We start from the raw sequence: 18,206 nt of genomic DNA on the forward strand, positions 1-18,206 counted from the left end.
TGTAACAACAGCAGTGGGTGGGTAACTGGATCTATCCAAACACAGCTGGTGAACAGCGACACTGTGAGTAATCTTTAAAAAGTACACATAGTAACAGTAATAATTCTGAATATATATTTCAGGAAAAGCCGTCATAAGAAAGTCAATAAGTGGTCTGCATGATTGATTACTGAACAATTGAATATAAAATAACCAAATAGAACCAGGAAACGATAAAAAGCCACACAGGAACAGAAAGGATATGTAAACCGATCCCACGCTTTTTTTCATGAGATATAGATTATGTGGAAGAAATACGTTGCAAATATCAGATTTATAGTGATGTTTTTTTTGTCAACACACATTCATCAGCGCAATACGCAAAAACAGAGAGTATGGCAATGGGTGGAAATGATGATAGTCAAACAACGATGAATAAATAGTAAACCCTTCTGGTTTATAATAGGACTTCAGGTCCATGGACAGCGGCACAGCAAGGCCGCTGCATTTCAGACGTTCTAACCCCAAACGCCACTTCTCTCGTCACTCTGTTTAGATACGCTAGCTCTCCACAGACAGCATTTCTCTTTTGTAACCCCTGTCCAAATAGGCCTTCATGCCAACAGGCCACATTCCTAAGAGCAACCACATTTTAACTTAAAGATGTGCCAACATTTTTTCAATAGAACTCCTGCTTGCCTATATGCTTGATCAACTGGATACATTTAGTCCCCGGTCAGGATTAACTACATAAAACACAAGAAGTAGTTGTACAACAAAAAAACAGAACAAATAACTAATCAAATGAAAACCATCGACAATCTTTGAATGAGCTCAAATCATACGGACAAAACAGACGGAGTGCAGCGGTAGAAGAAAGAAAGCAAAGCCGGAGGTCAGGCCTGTCACCGAGATTTGTGCCCCATCCTGGGTTCAAAAACGTCGATACACCTTGAGTCCAAAATATTATAATGTAGATAAATACTATTCCACAAAAATGCATATTTTTTCAACACTCCATTCAGTCAGAGCAATGCCCTGCAAAGTATGCAAATAAGTTGGGGTAGGAAGGTGATTATGCCAAAAATATACTGAATAAAAATATAAACCCTACATGAAACAATTTCAATGATTTTGCTGAGTAACAGTTCATATAAGGAAATCAGTCAAATGAAATACGTTCATTAGGGCATATTCTATGGATTTCAGATGACTGGGCAGGGGTGCAGCCTTGGTCGGCCTTGGAGGGCATAGGCCAACCCACTTGGCAGCCAGGTCCACTTACTGGGGAGCCAGGCCCAGCCAATCAGAACGAGTGTTTTCCTCTACAAAATGACTTTATTACAGACAGAAATATGCCTTAGCCCCCCCCAATGCTCACTAACAGGGATGTAAACACATTTTTGCAAAACATTTGGGAGAAATAAGATTTTTGTGCGTATGGAACATTTCTGGAATCTTTTATTACAGTTCATGAAACCTGGGACCAACACTTTACATGTTGTGTTTATATTTTTGTTCTGTGTAGTTTGGGATTTTTCATAAAACTGAGTTTACATTTTCAGCACCATGGACACTAACGCTGCAAAATCCCTCTGCACTTCAGATACAGAGCCTATAGAAGGTCTACACCCCCTATGGATTTCTTCACATTGTTTTATGTTACAAAGTTGGATTAAAATTGATTTAATTATATACATATATATATATATATAAAAAAAATTCAACGATCTACTCAAAATACTCTGTAATGTCAAAGTGGAAGAAAAATGATATATTTTTTAAAGGTTAACGGAAAATAAACCACTAATATACCTTGATTAGATAAGTATTCATCCCCCGGGTCAATACATGTTAAAAACACCTTGTCACTGATTACAGCTGTGACTCTTCTTGGGTAAGTCTCATAAGAGCTTTGCACACCTGTATTGTGAAATATTTGTCCATTATTCTTTTCAAAATTACTCAAGATCAGTCTAGGTATTGGGGATCATGGCTAGACAGCAATTTTCTAGTATTACTATGGAGTCAAAACCGTAACTTGGCCACGCCTGAACATTTGCTGTGTTCTTGCTAAATAAGCAACTCCAGGGTAGATTTGGCTTTGTGTTGTAGGTTATTGTGTCATGTACTGTCATGTTGTCTTGTCTCTGTCCTTTCCCTTCACCCTGTCTCCCTCTGCTGGTCGTGTTAGGTTACCTTTTCTCCCCCGCTTTCCCCCAGCTGTCCCTTGTCTCCTCTAACTACCCATTCACCCCGTTCCCCACCTGTTCCCTTTTTCCCTCTGATTAGGTCCCTATATCTCTCTCTGTTTCTGCTCCTGTCCTTGTCGGATTCTTGTTTGTTTGTGTCATTCATGCCTGAACCAGACTGTCATCATGTTTGCTGTAACCGTGTCCTGTCCTGTCAGAATCTGCCGGTCCATCTGAGCCTACCTATGTTTGGTAATTAAAGAAGCTCTGTTTAAGTTGATTCGCTTTTGGGTCCTCATTCACGCACCGTAACAGAAGAATCCGACCAAGAATGGACCCAGCGACTTCGGATCCTCTCCACTCAGCCGTCGAGATCCAGGGAGCGATGCTAGGCAGACACAAGCAGGAATTGTCTGCTGCTCGACATGCCGTTGAGACCCTGGCCACCCAAGTCTCCAACCTCACAGAACAGGTTCACCATCTCCGCCTCGATCCACCGGCCACTTCCAGGGCTTTCGAATCTCCGGAGCCCAGAATCAATAACCCGCCGTGTTACTCTGGGGAGCCCACTGAATGCCGCTCGTTCCTCACCCAGTGTGATATTGTGTTTTCTCTCCAGCCCAACACTTACTCCAGGAGCACTGCTCGTGTCGCCTACGTCATATCTCTCCTTATTGGACGGGCTCGTGAGTGGGGCACGGCAATCTGGGAGGCAAGGGCTGAGTGTATTAACCAGTATCAAGACTTTAAGGAGGAGATGATACGGGTTTTTGATCGATCTGTTTTTGGGGAGGAGGCTTCCAGGGCCCTGTCTTCCCTATGTCAAGGCAATCGATCCATAACAGACTACTCTATTGAGTTTCGCACTCTTGCTGTCTCCAGTGGCTGGAACGAGCCGGCCTTGCTCGCTCGTCTTCTGGAGGGTTTCCGCGCAGAGGTAAAGGATGAGATTCTCTCCCGGGAGGTTCCTTCCAGCGTGGATTCCTTGATTGAACTCGCTATTCGCATTGAGCGACGGGTTGATCTTCGTCACCGAGCTCGTGGAAAGGAGCTCGCGCTCTCCGTCGCCTCCCTCTCCGCATCACTACCATCTTCCTCTGCCGGCTCGGGTGCTGAGCCCATGCAGCTGGGAGGTATCCGCATCTCGACTAAGGAGAGGGAACGGAGAATCACCAACCGCCTCTGTCTCTATTGCGGTTCCGCTGGTCATTTTGTCACTTCATGTCCAGTAAAAGGCCAGAGCTCGTCAGTAAGCGGAGGGCTACTGGTGAGCGCTACTACTCCTGTCTCTCCTTCAAGATCCTGCACTACCTTGTCGGTCCATCTACGCTGGACCGGTTCGTCAGCTTCCTGCAGTGCCTTAATAGACTCTGGGGCGGAGGGCTGTTTTATGGACGAGACCTGGGCTCGGGAACATGACATTCCTCTCAGACAGTTAAGGGAGCCCACGGCCTTGTTCGCCCTGGATGGTAGTCCTCTCCCCAGGATTCAGCGTGAGACGCTACCTTTAACCCTCACTGTTTCTGGTAATCATAGTGAAACCATTTCTTTTTTAATTTTTCGTTCACCTTTTACACCTGTTGTTTTGGGCCATCCCTGGCTAGTTTGTCATAATCCTTCCATTAATTGGTCTAGTAATTCTATCCTCTCCTGGAACGTCTCTTGTCATGTGAAATGTTTAATGTCTGCTATCCCTCCTGTTTCCTCTGTCTCTTCTTCACAGGAGGAGCCTGGTGATTTGACAGGGGTGCCGGAGGAATATCACGATCTGCGCACGGTGTTCAGTCGGTCCAGGGCCACCTCTCTTCCTCCACACCGGTCGTATGATTGTAGTATTGATCTCCTTCCGGGAACCACCCCCCCCCGGGGTAGACTATACTCTCTGTCGGCTCCCGAACGTAAGGCTCTCGAAGATTATTTGTCTGTAGCTCTTGACGCCGGTACCATAGTCCCCTCCTCCTCTCCCGCCGGAGCGGGGTTTTTTTTTGTCAAGAAGAAGGACGGGTCTCTGCGCCCCTGCATAGATTATCGAGGGCTGAATGACATAACAGTGAAGAATCGTTATCCGCTTCCTCTTATGTCTTCAGCCTTCGAGATCCTGCAGGGAGCCAGGTTTTTCACTAAGTTGGACCTTCGTAACGCTTACCATCTCGTGCGCATCAGGGAGGGGGACGAGTGGAAGACGGCGTTTAACACTCCGTTAGGGCACTTTGAATACCGGGTTCTTCCTTTCGGCCTCGCTAACGCTCCAGCTGTCTTTCAGGCATTAGTCAATGATGTCCTGAGAGACATGCTGAACATCTTTGTTTTCGTTTACCTTGACGATATCCTGATTTTTTCACCGTCACTCCAGATTCATGTTCAGCACGTTCGACGTGTCCTCCAGCGCCTTTTAGAGAATTGTCTTTTTGTGAAGGCTGAGAAGTGCACGTTTCATGCCTCCTCCGTCACATTTCTCGGTTCTGTTATTTCCGCTGAAGGCATTAAGATGGATCCCGCTAAGGTCCAAGCTGTCATTGATTGGCCCGTCCCTAAGTCACGCGTCGAGCTGCAGCGCTTTCTCGGCTTCGCGAACTTCTATCGTCGTTTCATCCGTAATTTCGGTCAGGTGGCAGCTCCTCTCACAGCCCTTACTTCTGTCAAGACGTGCTTTAAGTGGTCCGTTTCCGCCCAGGGAGCTTTTGATCTCCTCAAGAATCGTTTTACATCCGCTCCTATCCTTGTTACACCTGACGTCTCTAGACAGTTCGTTGTCGAGGTTGACGCGTCAGAGGTGGGAGTGGGAGCCATCCTTTCTCAGCGCTCCCTCTCTGACGACAAGGTCCACCCATGCGCGTATTTTTCTCATCGCCTGTCGCCGTCGGAACGTAACTATGATGTGGGTAACCGCGAACTGCTCGCCATCCGGTTAGCCCTAGGCGAATGGCGACAGTGGTTGGAGGGGGCGACCGTTCCTTTTGTCGTTTGGACTGACCATAGGAACCTTGAGTACATCCGTTCTGCCAAACGACTTAATGCGCGTCAGGCGCGTTGGGCGCTGTTTTTCGCTCGTTTCGAGTTCGTGATTTCTTATCGTCCGGGCTCTAAGAACACCAAGCCTGATGCTTTGTCTCGTCTCTTCAGTTCTTCAGTAGCCTCCACTGACCCCGAGGGGATTCTCCCTGAGGGGCGTGTTGTCGGGTTGACTGTCTGGGGAATTGAGAGGCAGGTAAAGCAAGCACTCTCTCAAACTCCGTCGCCGCGCGCTTGTCCTAGGAACCTTCTTTTCGTTCCCGTTCCTACTCGTCTGGCCGTTCTTCAGTGGGCTCACTCTGCCAAGTTAGCCGGCCACCCTGGCGTTCGGGGTACGCTTGCTTCCATTCGCCAGCGTTTCTGGTGGCCCACCCGGGAGCATGACACGCGTCGTTTCGTGGCTGCTTGTTCGGTCTGCGCGCAGACTAAGTCCGGTAACTCTCCTCCTGCCGGCCGTCTCAGGCCGCTTCCTATTCCCTCTCGACCGTGGTCTCACATCGCCTTAGATTTTGTCACCGGACTGCCTTCGTCAGCGGGGAAGACTGTTATTCTTACGGTTGTCGATAGGTTCTCTAAGGCGGCTCATTTCATTCCCCTTGCTAAGCTTCCTTCTGCTAAAGAGACGGCACAAATCATCATCGAGAATGTTTTCAGAATTCATGGCCTTCCGTCAGACGTCGTTTCGGACAGAGGTCCGCAATTCACGTCTCAATTTTGGAGGGAGTTTTGCCGTTTGATTGGGGCTTCCGTCAGTCTCTCTTCTGGCTTTCACCCCCAGTCTAACGGTCAAGCAGAACGGGCCAATCAGACTATTGGTCGCATCTTACGCAGTCTTTCTTTTCGCAACCCTGCGTCTTGGTCAGAACAGCTCCCCTGGGCAGAATACGCCCACAACTCGCTTCCTTCGTCTGCGACCGGGCTATCTCCTTTTCAGAGTAGCCTCGGGTACCAGCCTCCGTTGTTCTCATCTCAGTTCGCCGAGTCCAGCGTCCCCTCCGCTCAGGCTTTTGTCCAACGTTGCGAGCGCACCTGGAAGAGGGTCAGGTCTGCACTTTGCCGTTATAGGGCGCAGACTGTGAGAGCTGCTAATAAGCGTAGAACGAAGAGCCCTAGATATTGTCGCGGTCAGAGAGTTTGGCTCTCCACTCAGAACCTTCCCCTTAAGACGGCTTCTCGCAAGTTGACCCCGCGGTTCATTGGTCCATTCCGTATCTCTCAGGTCATTAATCCTGTCGCAGTGCGACTTCTTCTTCCGCGATATCTTCGTCGCGTCCACCCGGTCTTCCATGTCTCCTGTGTTAAGCCCGTTCTTCGCGCCCCCGCTCGTCTTCCCCCCCCCCCCCCCCATCCTTGTCGAGGGCGCACCTATCTACAGGGTCCGTAAAATCTTGGACATGCGTCCTCGGGGCCGTGGTCATCAGTACCTAGTTGACTGGGAGGGGTACGGTCCTGAGGAGAGGAGTTGGGTTCCCTCTCGGGACGTGCTGGACCGTGCGCTGATTGATGATTTCCTCCGTTGCCGCCAGGTTTCCTCCTCGAGTGCGCCAGGAGGCGCTCGGTGAGTGGGGGGGTACTGTCATGTACTGTCATGTTGTCTTGTCTCTGTCCTTTCCCTTCACCCTGTCTCCCTCTGCTGGTCGTGTTAGGTTACCTTTTCTCCCCCGCTTTCCCCCAGCTGTCCCTTGTCTCCTCTAACTACCCATTCACCCCGTTCCCCACCTGTTCCCTTTTTCCCTCTGATTAGGTCCCTATATCTCTCTCTGTTTCTGCTCCTGTCCTTGTCGGATTCTTGTTTGTTTGTGTCATTCATGCCTGAACCAGACTGTCATCATGTTTGCTGTAACCGTGTCCTGTCCTGTCAGAATCTGCCGGTCCATCTGAGCCTACCTATGTTTGGTAATTAAAGAAGCTCTGTTTAAGTTGATTCGCTTTTGGGTCCTCATTCACGCACCGTAACATATTGTCCTGCTGGAACGTGGATTCCTTCCCCAGTGTCTGGTGTAAAGCACACTGAAGCAGATGTTCCTCTAGGATTTGTTTTCTTTGCAGTGTTTATTTTGCAGTTTTACTTTAATGCCTTATTACATATGTATGTTTTGGAATATTCTGTATATGTTTATTCTTCTTTTCACTCTGTCATTAAGGTCATTATTGTAGAGTCACTTCAATGTTGTTTGTTGATTTCTCCTCACTTTTCTTCCATCACAGAAATTGAACTCTGTAGATGTTTTAAAATCACCAATGGCCCTAAGCACTGTCCTTCCTGTCCTGCAGCTCAGTTCAGAAGGACGACTGCATCTTTGATGTGTCTGGGTGATTTATTACATCATCCACAGTAACATGTTTTAACTTGACCATTATTAAAGAGATATTCAACGTCTGATTTGTTATTGTTACCCATCCACCAATCACCTCCTGTCTTTGTGAGGCTTTCGAAAAAGCTCCCTGGTCTTTGTACTTGAATCTGCACTTGAAATTAAATTCTTGACTGAGGGACCTTACAGATGTTGTATGTATGGGGGACATAGGAAGGGGTAGTCATTCAAAAATCATGTCAACACATATTATTTCAGGCTACATAACTAAATTGGTTTTTACCTTAAGCCACATTTTGCTTCTGAAATAATTTAGGCTTGCCTAAACAAAGGGGGTTATTACATTATCTTTTCACTTCCACATTATGCAGTTTTTTGTCTAGATCAATCTATTAATGACTTTTTGCAAATCCAATCAGTTTTCCACGTTGATTCAACGTCAGCATAATTATTTTTTTTAGGTTTGAAATGATGTAGAAAAAAGGTTGATCAACCAGTTTTTTTCCCAGTGGGATAGCATCATTTTTTAAAGTCCAGCCTTTAAATTATCGTAAAGCCCTACCTCTGGGGACCCCTCAGATTCGTCAAGATCTTCAGCAAAGTCAAGGGAAGTTTTTCTCAGAGTCTGGTCTGCAGGCAACGTGTTGTCATTGTAAGATGTGACGAACTTAAAGTCACTTGTGCGCGAGCCCGTCGTCAGGTATGCGTCATAATTGTAAACGCTGCGGAGAGTTCCCGCGCCATCCACCTCTGCGAAGTTGGGAGGGAGATACGCGCTGGGGATGGTGACCGCTCCGTCAAACAACAGTCTGGGCTTTCTCCTGCGGCAGAATTTCACGGCCACGTTGACAATAATGAAGGTGAGGAAAAAGGTGGAGACGGACACCAGCGCGATGATCAGATAAGAGGTGAGTTTGGAATTGCTCTCATCATAAGAGACATCTTTCAGTTCTGGCACTTCAGCCAAGTTATCAGAAATCACTAAATACATGGTACAGGTGGCAGAGAGAGAGGGCTGTCCGTTATCTTTCACTGACACAATGAGGTTTTGTTTCATGGTGTGAGATTCAGAAATGTCCCGCTGTGTCCTGATTTCTCCGCTGTGGAGACCAATAGTGAAAAGTCCCGGATCATTGGATTTGACTATATGATAGGACAGCCAGGCGTTCTGCCCGGAGTCTGCGTCCACAGCTATCACCTTGGAAACCAGAGAACCACCGTGCGCAGCTTTGGGGACCAACTCGGTCATGAAGGATTTCCCCTCCGGGGCGGGGTATAGTATCTGAGGAGAGTTGTCATTCACATCTGTTATGAACACACTGACCGTGACGTTGCTGTTGAGTGGAGGAGAACCGTTGTCTCTGGCTACCACGTGGACTTTAAAACTCCTGAACTGCTCATAATCAAACGACCTCACAGCGTGGATCACCCCCGTGTCTCCGTTAACGGATAATAACGAGGACACTGGGACACCGTTCACCTCACCAGGTAAGAGAGAATAAATCACTGTACCGTTCTGTCTCCAGTCTGGGTCCCGTGCAGTAACAGAACACACGGAGGAACCGGGTTTGTTATTTTCAGTCACGTGGGCTTTATAGGACTGTTCCTCAAACACAGGTGGGTTGTCGTTGACGTCAGCTACAGATAACTGAACACTTTTAGAGGAGGATAGAGGTGGAGAGCCCTCGTCGATGGCAGTGATTGTAATGTTGTAATCAGACACTAGTTCACGGTCCAGTTCGCCCGTGGTCACCAGAGAATAGTAGTTTTTGATGGATGGCACCAGCTTAAAGGGAATGTTTTGCTGAATGGAGCAGCGGACCTGTCGGTTATTCTCAGAGTCTCTATCCTGCACGTTAATGATGCCCACCTCTGTACCAGGTGACGCGTTCTCAGGTATGGGGCTAGTCAGAGATTTGAGATATATCACAGGGGCGTTGTCATTAACATCAGTTATTTCAATAATGACTTTTGAATCAGATGAAAGACCATAGCCATCTTTACCCTCAATGCGCATTTCATATTTTGGGTCGCCTTCGAAATCTATTGGACCTATCACCTTAATTTCTCCAGTACTGTGACCCAAAGAAAATATCTTTCTTGCTTTGTCTGATATGCGACTGAATTCATACGTCACCTCCCCATTCAATCCCTCATCTGCATCCGCAGCACTCACTGTAACCACTACAGTATCTAAAGGAGAGTTTTCAGGCAGACTGGCTTTATAGACGGCCTGGCTAAACACTGGGGCGTTATCGTTAGCATCCAGTACAGTGACGTGTATGAGTACAGCACCTGATTTCTGCGGAGAGCCCCCGTCTACAGCTGTAATAAGTAAACTCATCTCTTGCTTTTCCTCACGATCTAGTTCTTTATCTAAAACCAACTCGACGTTCTTTCCTCCATCTGTGTAATCGTGAATAGCCAGCACAAAATGTTCATTCCTTTCTAATGTATACCTTTGCACTGCGTTCTGTCCTATATCTGCGTCATGTGCCTCGTTAATTCGATAGCGAGCCCCTTTGTCTGCCGATTCTGTAATTTCCAATTTGATTGTATCTTTCGTGAAAATGGGTGAATTATCATTGACATCCTCAACAAGCAGAGATATCTGATGCAACTCCAATGGACCTTCTAGAACCAACTCGAATTTAATCATACACGAAACCTTCTCTCCACATAGCTCCTCCCTGTCAATCCTGTCCGCAACAATCAAATCCCCGGTACTCAGATTAATGTCACAATAACGTTGGTTTTTCCCTTCGGTATCAATTCGGGCCTTACGAGTGGACAGTCTGCTCGCCTCCAGCCCGAGATCTTTGGCTATATTTCCAATAACAGATCCTCGTTTCATCTCCTCCGGAAAAGAATAGCTCACGTCTCCATAGGCAGAGTGCAGCGGTAGAAGAAAGAAAGCAAAGCCCCAGACCAGGCCTGACATTGAGAATCCTTTGTGCCCCATCCTGGGATTAAAAATAGACGACCGTATAGATATTCTAAAGAAAAACTCCAGAAAAAGCTACCGTTTCCTAAAAAGAACATCCACCGAATGTACAAGCGATCTGACCACCTCCAATCTTTTCTGCAGTTAAATGACATCCGAACACGGTGCATTATGACAGCAGCGCTGGGTGGAGAACTGTAACTATCCAAACACAGCTGGTGAACAGCGACACAGTGAGTACTTAACAGAAATTACACGTTAACTAATATTATTTGAAATCTCTATTTCGAGAAATGTTGAAATATGAATATATTCTCCTATAAGAAGAGTGCATGGTTGATTACTGTAACTATTGGGGGGAAATCACCCGAAGCTTATGGCCATAATTAGAAACTCAGAAAACGCCAGTAAAAATAGAAAAACAAATGATGACATTAAAATACATCTCAGACTATTTTCACGAGTTAAGATATAGATTAGGAGGAAGAAATATGTTCCGAAGGGAACACATCTGCAAGAAAATGTACAGGTCTAAGTTGTAAGTATGAGATTTATAGTTCTGGTATTTTACTTAACACAAACTCATCAAGCGTAATACACAAAAACAGAGATTATGCCAATGAATGCAGGTGATGACAGTCAAACAGCAATGAAAAGTAAACAACAATGCCAAAAAAAAGGATTTCAGCACCATGGACAGCGACACACCAAAGCCGCCGCATTTCAGACACTCAAAACGCTTCTCTCATCACTCTGTCTTTGTACCTCTCCACATACTGCAGTTTTATTTTGTCACCCTTTTCCAACTAGAACTCCAGGCCAAACTATAAACCCATTGTTTACCTCAAACGTGCAGCATATAGGCTATGTCACCAATCCAAATCAACCACAAACAGAAATATCACAACTCAAAACCAAATACAATCATCAACCTTGTTTCACCTCAATTGTGAGGGGACATGAATTACCATAAATACATTACAAATAGCATTAAATCTAAAGCAAAACCAAGTTGCCAAATAGACAAGCTTGGGTATTGAGGTAGGTCACCTCGTGCGAATACTGATCTACGCCAGGGGTCAAAAGCTTATTGTACAGGGCAAATTAGCTGTGATTGTAGAAACATAATAGATTCTACTCTATGATAGCCTATACAAATCAAACCTATCGTTTAACAGTTCGAGCTTACCTCTGAGGACCCATCAGAATCGTCAAAAGTTTCAGCAAAGTCAATTGGAGTTTTTCTCAGAGTTTGGTCCGCAGGCAGCGTGTTGCCATTGTAAGAACGAATGAACTTGAAGTCACTGGTGTGCGAACCCGTTGTCAGGTATGCATCATAATTGTAAGTGCTTTGAAGAGTTCCAGTGCCATCCACCTCTGCATAGTTGGGAGGGAGATACGCACTTGGGATGGCGACAGCTCCGTCAAACAACAGTCTGGGCTTTCTCCTGCGGCAAAACCTCACGGACAGGAGGACAATGATGAAGGTGAGGAAAAAGGTGGAGACAGACACCAGTGCGATGATCAGATAAGAGGTGAGTTTGGAATTGCTCTCATCATAAGATACATCTTTCAGTTCTGTCACTTCAGCCAAGTTATCAGAAATCACTAAATACATGGTACAGGTGGCAGAGAGAGAGGGCTGTCCATTATCTTTCACTGACACAATGAGGTTCTGTTTCATGCTGTCAGATTCAGAAATGTCCCGCTGTGTCCTGATCTCTCCACTGTGGAGACCAATAGTGAAAAGTCCCGTATCAGTTGATTTGACTATATGATAGGACAGCCAGGCGTTCTGCCCGGAGTCCGCGTCCACCGCAATCACCTTGGAAACCAGAGAGCCCCGGTGCGCAGCTTTGGGGACCAGCTCGGTCATGAAGGATTTCCCCTCCGGGGCGGGGTACAGTATCTGAGGAGAGTTGTCATTCACATCCGTTATAAACACACTGACCGTGACGTTGCTGTTGAGTGGAGGAGAACCGTTGTCTCTGGCCACCAAGTGGACTTTAAAACTCCTGAACTGCTCATAATCAAACGACCTCACAGCGTGGATCACCCCTGTGTCTCCGTTAACGGCTAAAAATGAGGACACCGGAACACCGTTCACCTCTCCAGGCAAGAGAGAATAAATCACTGTACCGTTCTGTCTCCAGTCTGGGTCCCTTGCAGTAACAGAACACACAGAGTTACCGGGTTTGTTATTTTCAGTCACGTGGGCTTTATAGGACTGTTCCTCAAACACAGGTGGGTTGTCGTTGACGTCAGCTACAGATAACTGAACACTTTTAGAGGAGGACAGAGGTGGAGAGCCCTCGTCGGTGGAAGTGATTGTAATGTTGTAATCAGACACTAGTTCACGGTCCAGTTCGCCCGTGGTCACCAGAGAATAGTAGTTTTTGATGGATGGCACCAGCTTAAAGGGAAGGTTTTGCTGAATGGAGCAGCGGACCTGTCGGTTATTCTCAGAGTCTCTATCCTGCACGTTAATGATGCCCACCTCTGTACCAGGTGACGCGTTCTCAGGTATGGGGTTAGTCAGAGATTGTAGATAAATCACAGGGGCGTTGTCATTAAGATCAGTTATTTCTACTATCAATGCTGCATATGACGCCAACCCTAAGCCATCCTTCACACTGATTTGCATTTCATATAAGGATTCTTCTTCATAATCTAGTGACCCAACAACTGTAATTTCTCCTGTTTTATAGTTTATAGAAAACACATTACTTTTTTCATCTGAAACATGATCAAAGCCATATGTTATTTCGCCATTGGGTCCCTCATCTGCATCTGTAGCACTCACTGTAACCACTACAGTATCTAAAGGAGAGTTTTCAGGCAGACTGGCTTTATAGACGGCCTGGCTAAACACTGGGGCGTTATCGTTAGCATCCAGTACAGTGACGTGTATGAGTACAGTACCTGATTTCTGCGGAGAGCCTCCATCAGATGCAACTAGTATCAGATTTATCTCTTGCTCCTTTTCACGATCTAGCTCCTTGTCTAACACTAATTCACCGTACTTGCGTCCCCCATTTTTTGTATTAACATTCAAAATGAAGTGATCATTTATTTCTAGAGTATAGCCTTGAACCGTATTCTGTCCTATATCAGCATCATGGGCCTCGTCTAGAGAAAAACGAGCACCTTTGGCTGCAGAGTAGCCTAGTGGTTAGAGCGTTGGACTAGTAACCGGAAGGTTGCGAGTTCAAACCCCCGAGCTGACAAGGTACAAATCTGTCGTTCTGCCCCTGAACAGGCAGTTAACCCACTGTTCCCAGGCCGTCATTGAAAATAAGAATTTGTTCTTAACTGACTTGCCTGGTTAAATAAAGGTAAAAATAAAAATAAAAAGATTCTCTTATTTCCATTTTGATAATCTCTTCCTTAAATTGCGGTGCGTTATCATTTATATCTTGAACATGAAGACTAATACGGTGAAGCTCCAAAGGATTCTCCAACACAAGTTCCTGGCTTAAAACACACGAAGCCTTCTTGCCACAAAGCCCCTCTCTGTCAATTCTCTCCGCAACAATCAGATCTCCGGTACTCAGATTAATGTCACAGTAATGTTTACGGTTCCCTTCGGTGTCAATACGGGCCTTACGAGCGGACAGTCCTCTCGCCCCCAGCCCGAGATCCTTGGCTATATTTCCAATCACAGATCCGCGTTTCATCTCCTCCGGAAAAGAATACCCCAGGTCTGCATTGGCGGAGTGCAGCGGCAGAAGAAAGAAAACAAAGACGCATATCAGGCCTGTCATCGAGATTCCTTTGTGACCCATCCTGGGATTAAAAAGGTCAAAATAACATATAGTCTAAATACTGCAGTGTAAACAAATAATATTCCACAAAAAGATGCCGTTTGATCAAAATGATATCCTCAAAATGTGCATGCTGTATATGTCCGTGTCCACTCTTTCCGCAGCTAAATGGTACACGAACACCCGATCCTTATAACAACACCAGTAGGTGGAGAACGGTATCTATAAAAACGTAGCTGTTGAACAGCGACAGAGTGAGTACCCTTCAGATATTATACATATTACCTGACGTTCTTTTAAATGTTCCACTAAAAGACGTTCTAGGCCTATAAATAACCTAGGCTGAATTGATTTATAAACTAATAAACTAAATAACCAAAAAGAAGACCAAAAAACGACATTATAAAAATCACAAAAACATTAATTATTGCCAATCATCCTGTGTTGATATGAGTTAAGATCAGGTGGATTAAAGACATTATACAATAGAACACATGCGAGAGGGGGTGCAGTAGGCTACAATTCAAATATCAAATGTATGCAATTGATGGTGCTGGTCATTCAGCCACAACAACTCATCAGTGCTATAAACAAAAACAGAGTATGGCAAGGAATGAAAGTTATGACAGTCAACAACCATTATTAGTAAACCCTACTGGCAGGGAAGGGAATTGCGTGCATTTTCAGCTGCATGGACAGCAACAAGGCGAGGCGCTGCCAGTCAGACACTTAACACCACTTTTTAAAAATGTATTTTTACTTAACTAGTCATGTCAGTTAGGAACAAATTCTTATTTTCAATGACGCCCTACCCCTAACCTGAGCGACGCTGGGCCAATTGTGCGCTGCCCTATGGGACTCCCAATCACGGCCGGTTGTGATTCAGCCTGGAATCAAACCAGGGTCTGTAGTGACGCCACTAGCACTGAGATGCAGTGCCTTAGAACGCTGCGCCACTCGGAAGATGCAGTCTCTCATCACTGACTGTAAATAGCTCTCCATATTAGGAAAGTATTTATTTCATTCCCAAAAAAGCTAAATATCCCCTCACTCCAACAGAGCCAAATATCAACCCATTCCCTTACACTCAAAACTGTGCAGAGTATATGTGAAAAATCCAATCACAAACAGTAGGCTACATATCCCACATCACAAACCACACCACATAATGTTAACATCCGTGTATTTCTCAGCTTAATTTAGGGGGGATTAAATAGACAAGCTGCATTACACATTCCTGTGTACCCATGGGGAGAATGATTTTCTCTAGGGTATTTTAAAAAGAAAACCCTCTTAGCTGTAATTGGATGAAAATATACCATATTCCACAAAATATCAAACCAAAAGTAGATTATTTTATTTACAGTAACGGGCCTACCTCTGGGAAACCATCAGAGCCATCAAGTTCTTCGGCAAAGTCTGTTGGAGTTTTTCTCAGAGTCTGGTCCGCGGGCAGTGTGTTGTCACTGTAAGATGTGACGAACTTGAAGTCACTTGTGTGCGAACCAGTCGTCATGTATGCATCATAATTGTAAGTGCTGCGGAGAGTTCCCACTCCATCCCCCTCTGCGTAGTTGGGAGGGAGATACGCGCTGGGGATGGTGACCGCTCCGTCAAACAACAGTCTGGGTTTTCTCCTGCGGCAAAACCTCACGGACATGAGGACAATAATGAAGGTGAGGAAAAAGGTGGAGATGGACACCAGCGCGATGATCAGATAAGAGGTGAGTTTGGAATTGCTCTCATCATAAGAGACATCTTTCAGTTCTGGTACTTCAGCCAAGTTATCCGAAATCACCAGATACATTGTACAGGTGGCAGAGAGAGAGGGCTGTCCGTTATCTTTCACTGACACAATGAGGTTCTGTTTCATGCTGTGAGATTCAGAAATGTCCCGCTGTGTCCTGATCTCTCCGCTGTGGAGTCCAATAGTGAAAAGTCCCGGATCAGTGGATTTGACTATATGATAGGACAGCCAGGCGTTCTGGCCGGAGTCTGCATCCACAGCTATCACCTTGGAAACCAGAGAGCCCCCGTGCGCAGCTTTGGGGACCAGCTCCGTCATGAAGGATTTCCCCTCTGAGGCGGGGTATAGTATCTGAGGAGAGTTGTCATTCAGATCTGTTATGAACACACTGACCGTGACGTTGCTGCTGAGCGGAGGAGAACCGTTGTCTCTGGCCACCACGTGGACTTTAAAACTTCTGAACTGTTCATAATCAAATGACCTCACAGCGTGGATCACCCCTGTGTCTCCGTTAACGGATAAAAACGAGGACACAGGAACACCGTTCACCTCACCAGGTAAGAGAGAATAAATCACTGTACCGTTCTGTCTCCAGTCTGGGTCCCGTGCAGTAACAGAACACACGGAGTTACCGGGTTTGTTATTTTCAGTCACGTGGGCTTTATAGGACTGTTCCTCAAACACAGGTGCGTTGTCGTTGACGTCAGCTACAGATAACTGAACACTTTTAGAGGAGGATAGAGGTGGAGAGCCCTCGTCGGTGGCAGTGATTGTAATGTTGTAATCAGACACTAGTTCACGGTCCAGTTCGCCCGTGGTCACCAGAGAATAGTAGTTTTTGATGGATGGCACCAGCTTAAAGGGAACGTTTTGCTGAATGGAGCAGCGGACCTGTCGGTTATTCTCAGAGTCTCTATCCTGCACGTTAATGATGCCCACCTCTGTACCAGGTGACGCGTTCTCAGGTATGGGGTTAGTCAGAGATTGTAGATAAATCACAGGAGCGTTGTCATTAACATCAGTGATGTCTATTATGACTTTAGTGTCTGAGGAAAGTCCAAAACCATCTTTTCCTTCTATGAACATTTCATATTTGGATTCATCTTCGTAATCTAACGCTCCTACTACTGTCATTTCTCCTGTTACGTGATTCAATGTAAACACTTTCCTTGTCTTATCAGACATTCGACTAAATTCATACGTCACTTCTCCATTCATTCCTTCATCTGCATCAGTACTGCTGACAGTAAGAACTAGTGTACCTAAAGGAGAGTTTTCAGGCAGACTGGCTTTATAGACGGCCTGGTTAAACACTGGGGCATTATCGTTAGCATCCAGTACAGTGACGTGTATGACTACAGTACCTGATCTCTGTGGAGTGCCCCCATCTACAGCTGTAAGCAATAATTTCAACTCTTGTTGTTGTTCACGATCTAACTCTTTATCTAAAACCAACTCTCCATATTTACTACCGGCAGCAGTCGTTTGAACACTTAAAGCAAAATGATCATTTATCTGCAGAGTGTAGCTTTGAACAGCATTCTGTCCTATATCCGCGTCATGAGCTGCGTTCACACGAAAGCGAGCGCCTTTGAATGCGGATTCCGCTATTTCCAGTTTGATTGTATCCTTTGGAAATAATGGTGTATTGTCGTTGATATCTTGGATTTGAAGTGATATACGATGCAACTCCAGAGGACTCTCTAAGACCAACCCAAACCTAAGAATACAGGACATCTTTTCTCCACATAGCTCCTCTCTGTCAACCCTTTCGGCAACAATAAAATCCCCGGTACTCAGATTAATGTCACAATAACGTTTTCGGTTCCCTTCGGTATCAACTCGGGCATTACGAGCGGACAGTCTGCTCGCCTCCAGCCCGAGATCATTTGCTATATTTCCAATAACAGATCCGCGTTTCATCTCCTCCGGAAAAGAATAGCTCACGTCTCCATAGGCGGAGTGCAGCGGAAGAAGAAAGACAGCAACGCCGCAGACTAGACCTATCACCGAGATTCCTTTGTGACCCATCCTGAGATTAAAAGCGCAGATACACCATATAGCCAAGATAGTACACTGTAAACAAATAGTATTCCACGAAAAGATTCAGTGTAATCAAAATGATATCCTCAAAATGTGCACGCTATCTGACCGTGTCCAGTCTTTTCCGCAGTTTAATGGCACCCGAACACCCGAGCCTTGTAACAACAGCAGTGGGTGGAGAACTGGATCTATCCAAACACAGCTGGTGAA

The 18,206-nt window shown here is 45.8% G+C and overlaps 2 protein-coding genes across 2 annotated transcripts; both read right to left on the reverse strand.

The window, feature by feature from the left end:
* Positions 1-8,024: 8,024 nt before the first annotated feature.
* LOC110504426 (protocadherin beta-16-like) lies at positions 8,025-14,375 on the reverse strand. The gene is made up of 4 exons (XM_036970084.1): positions 13,807-14,375; positions 11,632-13,607; positions 11,493-11,509; positions 8,025-9,402 (listed from the first exon to the last, which is right to left on the reverse strand). Exons 1-4 carry the CDS (start codon positions 14,225-14,227, stop codon positions 8,025-8,027), a joined length of 3,792 nt encoding a protein of 1,263 aa, XP_036825979.1. The 5' UTR covers positions 14,228-14,375.
* A 1,191-nt stretch (positions 14,376-15,566) lies between these two features.
* LOC118946033 (protocadherin beta-15-like) lies at positions 15,567-18,108 on the reverse strand. Its single transcript, XM_036970085.1, has one exon. The coding sequence runs from the start codon at positions 17,982-17,984 to the stop codon at positions 15,567-15,569; it is 2,418 nt and encodes an 805-aa protein (XP_036825980.1). The 5' UTR covers positions 17,985-18,108.
* Between the last annotated feature and the right edge of the window lie 98 nt (positions 18,109-18,206).

The sequence above is a fragment of the Oncorhynchus mykiss genome, chromosome 31 (genome assembly GCF_013265735.2).
Source record: "Oncorhynchus mykiss isolate Arlee chromosome 31, USDA_OmykA_1.1, whole genome shotgun sequence".
Lineage (NCBI taxonomy): Eukaryota > Metazoa > Chordata > Actinopteri > Salmoniformes > Salmonidae > Oncorhynchus > Oncorhynchus mykiss.